Raw genomic sequence first — 16,619 nt, 5'->3', positions numbered from 1 at the left:
ATACACAGCCAGCTTCAGGGCAACCAGCTGTCCCTAGGAAGTAGTCCCTGAGAAGGGAAGCCTTCAGGCTAGAAAGACAGCATGGATCATTGGCTGAAGAATTATTTAATTTATCTGTTATATCTATTATGTTCTTAGCTCTTGACTGTGCCGCCCACAGTCCTGCCTCCTTAGCTCATGCCATTCCTGCATGTTGAAGTTCCCGTCTTCCTGGTCTCCTCCTTCATGCCTCTGTACAGCCTTCCCTGGCCCCAGTGGTGGGCCTTGTTGCTGCTCTCTCTCCATGGGCCGGAGAAAATGCCTAGACCAGCCTCGTTCACACTTGCTGCTTGGTCATGCAACCTCTTTACCTTTCTGACTCTCTTGCTAGGGAGGAGAAACCTACCTCCTCTCATCAGCAGCCTCAGCCCTGGGAATGGCACATAGCACATGCCCAGCACATGCTATTTTAATGCAAGAAGGCCCAGAGAAATGTGTGACTTACCCAAGGCCACAGAGCTAGTAGAGAGCAGAACAGAATTCTATTTGGTCGACACAGATTTGTAAGCTCCGTGTGGACTTTATCCACTTGTGTGTTTCCACATCGCTGCATCTCCCATGTCTGGCACAGCACCTAGTTCATGGTGGGTGGCTCAGTGAATGTTTGTTGAATGAGTAAGTGAGGACTAACTTCATTTAATTCTTCCTTTGTCCTTGCTGCATGGAAGAAGACAGGCAACGGAAAATGAAGGCTTTGTGTTGACTGCGTTTTGTATGCACAATTGATAAGCTATTTGCCCGAAGCTAAAAATACCTACCCCTGGCAGCTATTGGAAGGCAGATGGATGGTGCTTAGCACAAGATGTTTAATCAAACAGCGACAACCTGAGCAGAGCCACAATTAGCCTCTGACACCCCAGTGAACTCCAGATGAAGAGTCTGGAAGCCTCTGACTTCCTGTAAGTCCCCTGGCACCCAGTGACCATTACCCTGGATCCACAAAACAGCACAAACAAATGAGCATCCTGTATGCAAGGCAGTCACAAGCAGGAAGTCAGGGGATGGGCAGTGTGGGCCCAAACTGAGCACCCAGGACAAATATGAGGGAGAATTAGCCAGTGGGGAGCATCATTCAATATTGGAAGGGGCAATGGAGAGTGCCAGCTGATACACACTATGTAAAAAAAAAAAAAAAAGGAAAGAAAGAGAAAGAACAAACTGGCCTATTTCTATATAATGGTCAGTTCACTAGAGCTAATTACAGAAGCATCTGGACAAGCACGTGCATCAAATGGGCTCTAAAGTCTAATAAATTGTTTTTGAATCCTGAGTCCAGCACACACTTGATGTCTGACTGGGCCAGTTTCTTAGCCCACTGAGCCTTAGTATTCTTGTCCCTATAATGGGGATATTAAGAGTACTTATCTCCTAATGTCGTGTGAGGATTCCATTTAATGCATGTAAAACTTCTAACAAGTGAGCCGCACATGGTAGATGCTTGATTAAGGGAACTGTTACTAATAAATGTGCTCAGCTCTAATATAACCTATGTGATATATTTTATTTTAGATATTATAATATTAGGTGATATTTGATATTACAGACCTGAAAACTGCTTCATGGATATGAAAGAAGGGGTTCAGGACTTGACACACAGTAGGCACTCATGTCTGTCAGGGGCCCTGAGAAAATGGTGGTGGGTCTTCCTCTCTCATGCCTCTTTGCCTTTGCACATGCAGCTCCCTCTCCCTGGAGAGCCCTTCCTTGTCTTGCATGCCTCTTAAACCACCACTCACCTTCACTAGATGTGAGCTATGATACTATCTTTGTTATTATTGCTTTACTGGTAGCGGGCTCATTTTGCAGATCTGGAAACTGAGACCCTGAGAAAGGAAGTGGCTTTTCCATGGGCACACAGGGGTCTATGTCAGAACCTGAGGGAAGCCTGAGGCATCTCCTAACAAAACTGGGATGCCTAGGTCACCATTTTCCCCAGTCTTATTAAGATATAATTGACCTACGTGGCTATGTAAATTTAAGGAGTGGAGCATAAGGGTTTGGCTTACATATATTATGAAATCATAGCCACAATAAGCTTACTTAGCATCCATCACCTCAAACAGAATAAGAAAAGAAAGCAAAAAAAAAAAAAAAAGGATTTTTTTTTTTTTTCCCCTTGTGATGAGAACTTTTAGGCTCTAGTCTACATTAACAACTTTCACATGTATATCAGACAGCAGTGTTAGGGACACTTTCATTGACAGAGTATGAATAAGTCACAGGTCTTTTCTAGAGCCAGTTCTCCCATCCTCCAGAAATAGACTGGGAGAATCCCCTGCCTAGACTTGCCCATGCTTCTTCCTCCACGTCATCAGGCCTTTGCCTAGTTCAGTTCATCACCTTCGCAGGACTGGTCATCACACTCACACATACTAACCAGGGCCACTTTCTGTGTGCTCTGCCTGTGCCAGGCTCTGTGCTAAGAGCTTTATGCATGTGACCTCTTCTGATCCCCCAACAACCCTCCAAACCAGACACCACTCTTACCCCTACTTTACTGAGGAGGAAGCTGAAGCTCCTGGTGTTACTTGCCCAAGAGTGCCAGCTAGAAAGGAGCAGATGTGGGTGCTAACCCAGCTCCTCCATACTCCAAAATACACGCCTGTGATTTAAAGGTGCTTGTCCTTTCCGGTAACTCTTGTGCCATACGTTTGTTAGACAGCTCAAGCCGTGCCCCCATCTGTCTCTGTGACAAACCCTAGAGCTCAGAAAACACAGCTACATCCATCACTTGGTATGAAACTTGACCCAGGATGGTACCACTGAGTGCTTTCAAAATACTTTTTCAACTTACCAGCTGTGCCATCTTGAGCAGGTGACTAACCATCTCTTTATCAGTTTCCTCGTTTGTAAAATGGAGACCACAGCCTACATTCTCCTTACACTGTTATTCCCTTATAGTTTTCTTTAAATCAACTCATTTTTTAATAAACTGAACTTATTTTATAAGCAAGTTTTTATCACTACCCTAAATAACATTCCTCTAATACCGTTTAAACTAAACACATAACTTTTAAAGTAAAACTATTCATCAGTGAATCACAAAAAATCACCTCCTCTCTACAGAGCCACCAGGCTTACAGTAGGTGCTCAATGCATGGCAGTCATAAGAAAATGAACTTTGGCACTAAGAAGTATGGTTTGGAAACTTTTTTGAGTCTATTGGCCAACTTGAGATTTAGCAGTTGTCATGGTTACCCAATGACACTGCTCTTGGTCAAAAAGGCAAAAGTAATTTTTCAGTCAAGAGTAGGACAACCAATTGGCCCAGATGAATGTGATGACCAGCCAGATACATGAACTCACTTTTCCAGACTGCCTTGAGTCAGACTGCCCTGGCAACCATCTTAGCTCTTGCTGACTATTCATCTGCAATGGGCAGCCTTACTAGGTCTCAACTCATTCTGGTCTACAATGGAAACCACTGCTTTGTTAGGTTCTGGGAAAACCAGTAAGACTGCACCCACATATGGGGTACCTGGGTGGCTCAGTTGGTTAGGCAGCTGGCTCTTGATTTGGGCTCAGGTTATGATCTCAGGGTCGTCAATAGAGCCCCACATCGGGCTCCGTGCTTACACTGCTCAGTACAGAGTCTGCTTGAGATTCTCTCTCTCTTCTTCTGCCCCTCCCCCTGCTCACGTCACTCTCTCTTTCTCTCTCTCTCAAAAATAGATAAATCTTAAAAAGAAAAAGACTGCACCACATATCCAGGGCCTGAGACCCTCGAGGCAAATCCACAGCATGTGTTCCACCATGGCAGGTATCACTAATCCATGCCAGCACTGCTAAGCCCAGGCACGGCTTTAGAATCCTTTTCAATAGGGCACACAACAGCCACTACCAATCGATTGAAGCTGAACCGTGTTTTCCCATTCCTAACTCAGGCTGTGCAATCACGCTTTGCATGAGACCCTAGAAAGAGAGGAAATACTGCCCCCAGCTTTGAAAAGAATCCACTCCAGTGCTAAAGGTAGTGACAAAGAGGGGTCTCCACAAGAAAAATAACAAGAGAAGAACGTGACAGTAAAGCTACAAAGAAAATTAAAGAGCTATAAAAATAAAAACTAAAATTTTAAAAGAACAAAGGCTATTTCAGAGAAAGCAAGAGACAACAGAGTCATCCTGTAATAATGGCTCTTAAGGGCCTTAGGTAACGGCCAACGTCCTTCTCCACCAAGCCAAGAAACAAAGTGAGGGAGGGGGTAGCGGATGGAATAGAGCTGCAGCTGGAGGGATTAGGCAATGAAGGATTTCAGATAGGGTGACAGGGTTGTTTAGTGCCTGAAACGATCCATGGAGGGAAACTAGAATCTTCTCTGGGATTCCTGGAGAGCTCAGATTCTGATTCATCTCTGCTTCCAACACAGGGTCTTAGCCTCTAGATCAGTAACTGCTGAATTGAGCTGGCCAGGTGTAATAAGTAACAATAGGTAAAACTGAGTGCTCACTATGTGTCAAAAACTATGCTAAGCATTTCACACACATTATTTCTATATATCTTTATAACAACCCATGAGGGTATATTTATTATGATGCCCATTTCAGATGCAGGAATTGAGGCTCAGAGAGATTAACCACTACACTTCCCAACCTCTTCCAACTAGGATAGGTTCTTACATATCTGGATATTTTGGGTGAGGTTCAGCCTGCAAAGGACAAAAAGGGGGGGGGATTTTCAGAGCCCTCCCGGGAATCTGGAAGGGACTGCCTATCCCATGGTGTGGGGAGACAATACCCGGCCTCCACCTTAGTAGTCCACAGTCAGTTTTGTGCCCCTGATAACCAAATGCAGGAAAGACATTCGCATTCCCAAACTTCTGCCCTGGGGCAAGTGGAACAATGAGGAAACAAGGATGGCCACTGGCCTGCTAGTAGTTATCCCCTTATAGTTTTATATATATATATAACCCCACTGTGGTTCCTGAGGTTGGAACCACAAGGTGGGAAAGCTGCCCTCAGGGAAATCCTTCCCTGCTCCCCTCCTAGGAGCCCTCAGGGCAGAACCTCCTGAAGACCTTCTAGTACCATCCACAAAGGCCAAAAACACTGAACATCAATTCTTGTCAGCACCATGCTTTATTTCCTCTTCCTCTGCCCCCTGAGATCCAGAATGGGACAGGTAACAGTGAGGAAGATAACAACTTCCAAGAGGCAATGTCCATCACACAAATCAGTCTGCACTCACTCCCGTGGTGGTCTAAACAAGGGCAGTGCTGACTTCTTGCCTGGAAGGCTTAAACATTGCTTCTCCTAGAAATCTGTCCTTTGGGCACCTCCAAGGAACCGCTAAAATAACACCACTGGAATTGCTTACCATGTTAGGGGTCCTTGTACTTCTATAGGGCATGAGGGCTGACTCTTCTAGCTCAAAAGACAGGCAACGGTAAGAAGGAGAGATGCATTTAAGTTACCCGGGATGGTGGCTGAATGGGGTGAAATTCACAAGAACATAGTTTAGGATGCAGAGAAAGAGTATTTGCAGAAGGGAACCTCAGGAATTTAATCAGCCCAGATAAGACATTCTCTGTCCTTTTCCGAAGACCTTCATGAACTGAGCAACTGTGGTGTCAAGGCCTGCTCCTGTTCACATAACTGCCATTACAAGCAAAAAGTTCTTCTTGGTATCTAACCTAAATCCTTCTGTAGCTTCAACTTGAGTTCTTTTCCTTTTTGCAAATTTTCTTAGCTACCTTTAGGAAAAAGAGGGAGAGAGGGAGGAAGAGAGAAAAAATGTATTTTCGTTTAAACCAGCATTTCTACTTTTGAGAATTTATTCCACAGGAACATAAAAAGATGCTTAAGTTCTGTAGTGGCTAAAAAATAAGATAAAATACATAATGTCCAGCCATTGGTGAATACTGCATGAATATTACTGAGATAGGAGAAAAAATTCATGATTTATTTCTAATTGAAAAAAAAATCAACTTGCACAACAGTTTTATTGTATGATCTCATTGTGTGGCAGTAACCATTATTACTAATTATAATTTATAATAACTACAGTCACTTTGGGGGTTCCATTGAGCTGGACATCAAAGATGGCTCACTCACATGAGTGACTGATGTTGGATTTGGCTATGAGATCACCTAGGGCTTTCAACCAGGGTCCTGCACATGGCCTTTCTGATGTGGGAGAGCTAGGTTCTTGTCTCACGGAGTCGGAAGACTGAATCTCGCAGACAACAGAGAGTGAGTAAAGCAATAGAAGTTTATTAAGTGAAAATAAAGAAAAAGCTCTCAAGAGTGAGAGGGGTCCCAACAGGTTTGCCAACAAGGGCCTTTAGGGTTGGTCTTTTATAGAAAGCTAACCGGGGAATTTAAATCCTTTTAACATTTCTACTGATATTACCATTGAGCAAGGACTAGTGATAACACCCTCAACGGCTTACTTCCTTTTCAGGGTCTGGTTATTCTTTGTTGGTCACAGGTGATTATCTTATAAAGACACCCACCCCACATGACCCACCCCACATGACCCACCCCACACGCCTAGGGCAGGGTGGTCCTCCACCCCACACACCTAGGACAGGGTGGTCTGATTTGTCCCCTTATCTATGGTTTCCCCACACCTCCACATTTTGGGGATTTCTGTGAGCCTGATCACATAGCCCCCTACCTATCTCTCCCTACCTAGTCTTACTCATTTCCATGTGACTTAGGCTTCTCATAGCTGGGGTTCCAAGATGGAACATCCCAAAAGCACATATTCAGAAGGCCCACTTATGACCTGGTCATATAGGGTCACTCCTGCCATAGTCTATTGGTCAGAAGTAAATCATAGGACCAGCTCCAATTCAAGGGGAGGAGACTACCCAAAGGCATGAATACTCAGAGGTGTGGTTCATTAAAGGGCCATCTATGAGACTAGATACTATAGTATCTTTGGAAAATGAGATTTGGGCAGACTTTTACTTTCTGATGTGTAATGTAGTAGTTAAATATAGAAAACCCAGGAGGCAAAAAGCCTGGTTTACTGTCCTGGCTCACCACTTGTTTGCTGTGTGACCTCAAACAACTTACTTAACCTCTCTGAGCCTCAATGCTCTCAAATCAGTTCCAACATCATAGGTGGTTATGAAGATTAAATGAGGTACTGTGTATAAGATACTTAGAAGTAAATGCTCAATAAAAGTGAGCTAATAATAATATAATTACATGCTGATATGTTTTAATTTTTATAAGTGTTTTACTTTGTAATTGAAAAAAATAATTTTTTTTTTTAAGATGTTATGTATTTATTTGAGAGAGAGAGACAGAGATAGCGAGAGAGAGCATGGGGCGGGGGCAGAGGGAGAGGGAGAAGCAGGCTCCCCAATGAACAGGGAGCCCAATGTGGGGCTGGATCGAAGGACGCCAGGATCATGACCTGAGCTGAAGGCAAATGCTTAACCAAGTGAGCCACCCAGGCGCCCCCCAAAAAACTAATTTTCAAAGACCAAAAAAAAAAGGAAATATAGCAGAACTAAGAGAGATAAACTCAGAACTCTCAGTCAGTGCTCTGTTCCAGCTACTTCTTCCAAGGAACTTGCAGGGACCTTGTAGTCCTCACAGACATAGAAAGTAATTCTGGAAAACCTTGAGCCTTTCACTCTGTACAGTAAATAGTTCAGTGGTAGGGTCTGACAGCCAAACCTGTGTTGTTCTTTCAGCCACTCCCCAAATCCTCTCAAGTTTGAGCATAGTAAGCTGCAAATTACAGGAAATTAATTCCCCCAAGAATATAACCAAGAAGCTTTGCAATCACAAAACATGGGCTTTCTATTACCCAGGAGCTTAAACCTGTCCAGCGACACCATTGACAGAAAGGATTTGCTTTTTAGAAGCACTGACATTTTGATTGTGAAGTTCACTGGGGCTTGAGTTTCCACAACAGAGACTTGGGCCAGTTAGTTTGAGAGAAAAGCTGAGAAAAAGAATTTCAGACGATGATGACTTAGGTTTCTTTGGTTTTTTTTCACCCATTATAAATACACACAGACCCTGTCAACACCACTCCTTTTCTTTGGGGGAAAATGCGCCTGGGTGGAAATGAAGGGATTTTTTGATATAGGTAATTACAGCAAATGTCAAACCTAACTCTACCTTCTCATTTCTTTTTCAGAAAATCAATACACAGGCATCGTTCCATTCCCCTCTAGGTCTGTGTGGCTCCACACACATGTTCTCTCATCCCAAGGATCTCCTAAGTGTGCCTGATGTTGCCTTGGGGGCAAATCTAACTGTACAAAAGAAATGGGTTAGTTTAGTGTCTGCAGGTTAGTTTCTCAAGAGAGGCAATTACTAGAAACTTAAGAAAATGTCAAATATGAATACAGCAATTTAGTTTGGAGATGATGACTTGCCTGACTTAAAGCATTAATTAGATGGGGCTGAAATATTTTTAAAGAGTTTGGATATGGAGAATTTTTAGCACCACACTTCAAATAGCATTCAACCAGGAAGTAAGAGACAGTGGTGAAGAGTCATTCCCTGAAGAATATATCCAGCATTTATCCATTCCTGCCTCCTTACAGGCTGGCGGGTACAGCAGGGACATGAGGGAGAAATGACAGTACTTTTCTAAGTCAGAGGCAACCAAGGAAACAGGAATCACTTTCCTCCAGCTGAGAAGTCTTTCCTATGACCAAAAATAAACAACGCAGAACTTGATATACCATAACGTCAGACAGAACTACAGTCACCTTCTGGCTCCCCAACTTACTCAGTATGTGGCTTTGGGCAAATTACCAAAAATCTAATCCTCAGTTTCCTCATCTATCAAATGGGGATGATAATAGGACTGATAAGAAGCCTTTTTTCTGTTCCACGAATACCATGCTTACTCCCACCTCAGGGCCCCCACTGCCTAGAATTCTTTTCCCACAGATCTCTCTGTGGCAGATCCCTTCTTCTCATCCTTAATTGAACTCAAATGTCACTTTCCAATCTAAAAAATAATCTCCCATCAATTTGTCTCATCCCTGGGTTTTATTCTGGATAGTATCGCTGTCTGAAATTCTCTTGTACATTTTTATATTTGCTTATTGTCTGTCTCTCCCACCGCACAATAAGCCCCATGATAAAAGGGAACTTGTACATTTTGTTAATCCTTGCGTCTCCAGCACATCATACAGTGCCTGGCACATAGTAAATGCTCTGTTAACATTTGCTGAATGAGTGGACCCTCAGTCAAGAGCTAGTATTCACTGAGAACTTACCACATGCCAGGCATTGTTCTAACCACTTTATAAAAATTATCTCACTTGATTCTCAACACAACCCTCTGAGGCAGACATTCTTATTAACCCATTTTATAAAGAAGAAAACTGAAGTGCAGACAGATCGAATAAATCTGCCCAAAGCCAAAAAGCCAGGAAGTAGTAGAACTAGGATGAAACCCCAGCAGCCCAGCACCAGACTCCACACACTTAATCCTGAGTCCTGATGCTTTTAGCTTTGATGGGTAAGCATCACACCTGAAATATTTCACAGCTTCTTTTTATGAAGCTCTGTGTATGATTAGATCAAAGTAGCCAGACTTTTGACCCACACCTTCTTCCAAATCCTTTACCCTTCATTCTGTATGTGTTCACCAGTCCCTCTTGTATCACTATGTGTGTTCTCATTTATCTCTTTAATACTTAGCTACTTGTGTGTTTTTCTATACTTTGAGTGGAGATTCTAAATGAGTGTAATACCAATTTGTTTCTACATGGGCACACAGAAGGTAAATGCTAAATACTTTTTGAAAAGATTTCTAAATGAATAAAACATTTTGGAATACTTTTCAACAGAACATAGCAAGACTGTTTAATAAAAGAGAGCTATAAATGCAAAAGTATAGAGAGAGCAAGTAGAAAATCAATATAAGCACTCCTTAGAAACCCAACTCTTCATGCTTTCCTCACTTCAGGGCCTTTGCATATGCTGTTTCCCTTGCCTGAAACACACTTTTTACTCCCACCCTTTTTATCTATTTACTTTCTACCGGTTCTCCAAATTTCACCTTGAACATCATTTCCTCAACAAACCTTTTATTGACCACTAATAGCACTTACAGCTTTCAATTATACATTTTCTGCTGTGGCTCTTCAGTTGACATTTTTCTTGCCTAAAAGATTCTAAGCTCCATGAAGGCAAGACCATTCATGTATATTTTGTTCAACATCCCCTCCCAGAGCATAGCTCATAGTCAATGCATAAAAACAATGCTGAATGCATGAATAAACTTTTGAAATTTCAGGTTTACAAATACAAAGAACTTGCTTTAATGAGATGTCTTTTCTTAAGAGTGACTTAAAGTAGAATTCACTCGTTATTTTTCTCTTTTGCATACAGTGTAATATACCTGCATGGTACCCCCACCCCTACTTGAATTATCAATATTGTAGAGTGGTTTAGAGCATGGGTGTTGGTCCTGGGTTTGCATCCTGGCTAATTAATATAATCAGTACCTTAAATCTTCACCACTTCAAAATGTTATTTCAAAGTGCCTTGAACAAGAGCAAGAATAGCACAGACGTAAAACAAAAACAAAAAAACTGACAGTAGCAAATACTGAGAGGATATGGAGCAACTGGAATCTCATACTCTGCTGTTGGGAGTGTGAATTAGTAAAACCACTTTACAGAGCAATTCAGCTGAATCTGGTAAAGATAAAGATGCACATACTCTAGAACATAATAAATATACTTCTACATACATACTACCCAAGAGAAACTCTCACATATAAATACTTTTCATGGAGAGTCCTATCAAGTTGTTAACTACAGCAGTTTTTAATAGCAAAACCTTGGAACCAATCTAAATGTACACTGTTTCATACACACACACACACACACACACATCTACCCAATATGTGTATATATACATATAGACATATATATATGTGTATATGTGTCTATATAATAAGCGTGTATATAGAAATATATAGAGACGTGTGTATATGTATAGATATATCTCTATGTATGTATATATGAAGATAAATTATAGTAAGTTTATACAACGGAATGCTATAAAGTCGTTAAACTGAGTGAATGAGAGCTACGTGTATCAACAAAATAGGTCTCAAAAACATAATGCTGAGTGGAAAAAGCAGGATGTAGAATGGACGGTTCACTATAAAGTAAGGGTATGTAAATGGGGCCCTGAAGATTACAGCACAGTGGTTGCCTCTAGGGAAAGAAAGAAGAAGGGAGGGGAAAGAATGGGCTTGGGGCAATTTCAAAGAGGACTTCAGTTGTGTACTGTCAGTTCTTTTTAAAAAAAAAAATAGATAAAACGTTCCTCATCAAATTTTTAAAATTTTACAACAAAGGACACTATTAAGAGAGTGAAAAGGGGCACCTGGGTGGCTCAGATGGTTAAGCGTCTGCCTTCGGCTCAGGTCATGATCCCAGGGTCCTGGGATCGAGTCCCGCATCGGGCTCCCGGCTCAGCGGGGAGCCTGCTTCTCCCTCTGACCCTCTCCCCTCTCATGCTGTTTCTCTCTCGCTCGCTCTCTAAAAAATAAATAAATAAAATCTTTAAAAAAAAAGAGAGAGTGAAAAGATGGCACCCGTGTGCCTCAGTTGGTTAAGCATCTGACTCTTGATTTTGTCATGATCTCAGGGTCATGAGATCAAGCCCTGCATCAGGCTCTGCCCTGGAGCCTGCTTAAGATTCTCTCTCTCCCTCTCCCTCTGCCCTACCCCGCTCATGCTCTCTCTCTCAAAAAATTAAATTAAATTAAAAAATAACTGAAGCAAATATGGCAAAATGTTAAAATTTATTTAATCCAAGTGATGAGTGGTCCCAGGATGTGTATGTTACAGTACAATTTTATAAATGAACTAGTGTATAATATTTTTTTTTTTTGTATAGTATTTTAAAAGGTGAGATTGAGAAAGGGAGATCCAGATGCCAGCTCTGTCACTGGACTTCAGAAAAGGGATATAAATTCTCTGAGAATTTTGCAAAATAGGATTAACAGTGTTGACTGTGAAAATGAATGAAATTAAATGTGAAGAATCACTTCTAGATATTACCCATCAGAATATCATTTTAGAATGAGTCCCTAATGGGGCGCCTGGGTGGCTCAGTCCTTAAGCGTCTGCCTTTGGCTCAGGTCATGATCCCAGGCTCCTGGAATCGAGCCCCACATCGGGCTCCCTGCTCGGCGGGAAGCCTGCTTCTCCCTCTCCCACTCCCCCTGCTTGTGTTCCCTCTCTCACTATGTCTGTCTCTGTCAAATAAATAAATAAAATCTTAAAAAAAAAAAAAAAAAGAATGAGTCCCTAAAGACTTTCCAGATGTGTCTAATTCAGAGAGACATTTGTTTTTAAAATTGATCAGAAATTATATGCATGCATTTTCAGGGGCGCTTGGCTGGCTCAGTCTGAAGAGTGTGTGACTCTTGAACACAGAGTCATGAGTTCAAGCCACACACTGGGTATACAGATTATTTAAATAAATAAAAACTTAAAAAAAAAAGAAATTATATGCATACATTGTCAAAACAAATTGGCCAAAAAAATAACTGCTACTGTTTATTCAAAAACTATATACATGCATTATATAGACATGTATAAAGACAAACTATTTATTACTGTGATGGCCCTGTGGGAGGGGTACTTGGGGGATTGGACAACAAGAAGGGAAATTAACTTCTCTCTATTATTTTTAATAATGCACCATATTGTGGACTACAACTCTTCCTCGATTTATGATGGGGTTACATCCTGATAAACCCATCATAAGTTGAAAATGCATTTAATACACCTAACCTACCGAACATCATAGTTTAGCCTAGCCTACCTTAAACATGCTCAGAACACTTATATTAGCCTACAGTTGGGAAAAATCATCTAACACAAAACCTATTTTATAATAAAGTGTTGAGTGTCTCATGTAATTTATTGAATGCTGTACTGAAAGTGAAAAACAGGATGGTCATACAGGTACAGATAGCTGTAAGTTGTGTCAGTTTTAAGTGCTCGTGATCACGTGATTGACTGGGAGCTCTGGCTTGCTGCTGTTGCCCAGCATAACAAGACAGTATCGTAACGCATATCGCCAGCCTGGGAAAAGATCCAAATTAAAAATCCCAAGTACAGTTTCTACTGAATGCCTATAGCTTTTGTACCATAGTAAAATCAGAAAATCGTAAGTCGAACCATCATAAATCAGGGACCATCTGCACCTACTCTAAAATAAATAGAATTTATCTTTAAACTAATCTGAAGGTCACGATCTTCTCCACGCCTTCAATACTAAATCTATGTAAAAAGGAAAGGTCCTAAAATCCAGGTTGCAAAAAGGTTCTTAAGAGGTCAGTCTCCTTCCTGAACACATGAAGAAGGGAAAGCCATCCCACCCCGTATTTTCCTGCATGCACTTGGACAAAAGAAAGAGCATAGGATTTGGGATTAGGGGATCTAGGTTTGGTTCCTGTCACCAGCACTTACTAAGTGTGTGACTCTGAGTTCCTTAAGCCCTCTGTGCCCCAGTTTCATTTCTGAAGTTAGGACAATGGCAGCACCACCTCCAATGATTGTGTGAGGAATAAATAAACTACAATATGAGCATAGAATTTTGTCAAAATAGTATCCAGATGTCTGTATGAGACACAATTTGTAGTGCAGAGATTGTTCCTCAAAAGCATTGGTTCGGTCCCTTTGGCTGCCATGAGAGTGCCCATGAATGTATGCCTATGGCCCCATAGTAGCCAATAAAGTCATCTCATTTCAGAGATAAACCAGATTCTCTTCTCTCCACAGCAAATATCCTGACAGTGATCATCCTCTCTCAGCTGGTAGCTAGAAGACAGAAGTCCTCCTACAACTATCTCTTGGCACTTGCTGCTGCTGATATCTTGGTCCTCTTTTTCATTGTGTTTGTGGACTTCCTATTGGAAGATTTCATCTTGAACATGCAGTTGCCTCAGGTGGCCAATAAGATCATAGAAGTGCTGGAATTCTCATCCATCCACACCTCCATTTGGATTACTGTTCCATTAACCATTGACCGTTATATAGCCGTCTGCCACCCACTCAAGTACCACACGGTCTCCTACCCAGCCCGCACCAGGAAAGTCATTGTAAGTGTTTACATCACCTGCTTCCTGACCAGCATCCCCTACTACTGGTGGCCCAACATCTGGACTGAAGACTACATCAGCACCTCCATGCATCATGTCCTTATCTGGATTCACTGCTTCACTGTGTACTTGGTGCCCTGCTCTATCTTCTTCATCTTGAACTCAATCATTGTGTACAAGCTCAGGAGGAAAAGCAATTTTCGCCTGCGTGGCTACTCTACAGGGAAAACCACTGCCATCTTGTTCACCATTACCTCCATCTTTGCCACACTCTGGGCCCCCCGCATCATCATGATTCTCTACCACCTCTATGGGGCGCCCATCCAAAACCGCTGGCTGGTGCACATCATGTCCGACATTTCCAACATGCTGGCCCTCCTGAACACAGCCATCAACTTCTTCCTCTACTGCTTCATCAGCAAGAGGTTCCGCACAATGGCGGCTGCCACACTCAAGGCCTTCTTCAAGTGCCAGAAGCAACCTGTACAGTTTTACACCAACCATAACTTTTCCATAACAAGTAGCCCCTGGATCTCGCCGGCCAACTCACACTGTATCAAGATGCTGGTCTACCAGTATGACAAAAATGGAAAACCTATAAAAGTATCCCCATGACCCCATAGGCTTGGCACCTAGTGCCTCTGTCTAATCTATTTCCAGATGGGAGGGTAGCCCACTTAAGAGTGCTAACCTGATTTCCTGTCTCCATGGACCGAGCAACTCTCAGACTGGTAGATGAGAAAAGATGGAAGAGAAGAAAGAAAAGCATCAATCTTGTTTTCATTTATGCATTCATTTTCACAATGTCACTTGACAGCAAAAGTTCCTACCAGTTTGAAGATACCTTTGAAGGTTGTGTCTTCATCCTGTGGCCAGTGAGGACACATAATAAACAGTCTACGACTTTGCCTTGGCATCATCTACAGTGGAACCACTATTGGGAACCACTCATTTATGTGACGCACCAAGCCACAGTAGCAGGTAGCTGATTCCACACTCTTCTTCCAAGAGCTGAGGTCAACCATCGCTTCCCTGTGCCATCCCCAGCAGCTAACAATGCTGACCAATTTGGGATTTTTCCAAGGTGCCCTTTGTCTTAGAGAAGGTTGTGGTCTTGAAGTGGCCCTGGAACCCTGAACTACAGAATGACACTGTGGGGACAAGGGAGTATTAATCCCATCCAAACTCTGGCCAGAGCTTCTTTGGAAAGGCTCCAAATCAACGTAACTACGACCCTCAGACCTGGGTCTAAAATGCAGTCTTTCTATTCGCCATTATGTATAGATTTTATCTATCTCCTCCAAAATAAAGACCCCGCCTGGTGCGTGGGGGGAAAGGAGGATCTCTTGAGCCCAGAAAAACAAAAAAATAAGCCCACTCTTGCCATTGTTCCGATCCATCCCTGTGTCAGCTGTGTATGATCCCTTTAATCAGAAGAGCTTTCTTATTGCGGTACCACTCAAGCTTCCTGGAGAAGCGCTTTACATGTAGAGTTGCCAACCCTGCCTCCTTGCTTGCTGAAGCCCTCACCAAATTGTTTTATTTGAAGTGACTTCCAAACAGGATTTAATTTTTAAGGGTCAGGAACTATAGCTCTCCAGGTGTGAAGGGAGGCATTCTCCGTTCTGCCCCACAGTCTAGCTGGCATTGCTATTCAGCCACAAAGGCAGATACAATTGACATGGAAAGGTGCCCATGTTGTTTGCTTGTCTGCCCTTTGATGCATATGGCTCAAAAGGGTGGTTCCAGCTTTCAGTGAAGCTATTTAATCCAGATCTTTTGCAAAATGATAAAATATGAATCTATTTATTTGTTCTCCCTTTGCCTATCCAAGGCAAGAACAGCTCTACAATGTAATTAATAGGGGCTTCCCTGGGATTTACCACTCATGTGTGCACACACACATGCAGACACATGCTTGATTATAGTAGGCTTTTATGTATCCTGTGATATGTTTTAAAAAGGAAACCCATGCTGGAGTTCCTCTTACTTAGCCTTTTTAAAAATTTCTCTTCCAGGTTCCCAGTATTTTTCCTGTTTTGGAAGAAATCTCCCAAAATGATTTTGGAATTTTATGATATTTTTGGTGACCAAACAAAAAGCAGACAGTCCTCCTGGAACACTTGGTTCCCCAGGTTGGATTCTTACTACATTTTTAGTCCTAAATTGGAAGGCATGTCTACCCTTTTTAAGGGAATTTGCAATAAATGAGTGTGGTAGAAAAGGCCTCTGTGCAACACATGCCCTAAACTTTAGTCAATGCCCTCAATACTAATTCAATATAATTTTAGGTTATGGTAGTCCTGATGATCCTAATTCCTACTCCTTTTAGATGATTGCAGTAGAGTCTCATCTTACCCAAAGATTAGATTCTAAGTCAGTGCAAAAGAAAAAAATCTGGCAGAGCCAAAGTTACCTCTGCAAAGTCATCAGGAAGGAGCCATGTTGGAGACCACCTTCTATCCCTTATAAAATCTAACTCAGTGAAGTTTTTCTCCAGCAATAGAACAGATTACCTAGATCA

General features: G+C 42.1%; 1 protein-coding gene across 1 annotated transcript in view; it reads left to right on the top strand.

The window, feature by feature from the left end:
- Positions 1-14,710, top strand: part of GPR139 (G protein-coupled receptor 139) — a 38,607-nt gene extending 23,897 nt beyond the window's left edge. Inside the window, exon 2 of the mRNA XM_045871813.1 lies at positions 13,776-14,710. Within this exon, the coding sequence (XP_045727769.1) occupies positions 13,776-14,710 (935 nt within the window). The remainder of the gene's footprint in view (positions 1-13,775) is intronic.
- The last annotated feature ends 1,909 nt before the right edge of the window (positions 14,711-16,619 follow it).

The sequence above is a fragment of the Mirounga angustirostris genome, unplaced genomic scaffold (assembly GCF_029215605.1).
Source record: "Mirounga angustirostris isolate CCGP_5_RB_7025 unplaced genomic scaffold, mMirAng1.0.hap1 SCAF_5, whole genome shotgun sequence".
Taxonomy (NCBI): Eukaryota; Metazoa; Chordata; class Mammalia; order Carnivora; family Phocidae; genus Mirounga; species Mirounga angustirostris.
This window is presented reverse-complemented; position numbering and strand designations above follow the sequence as displayed.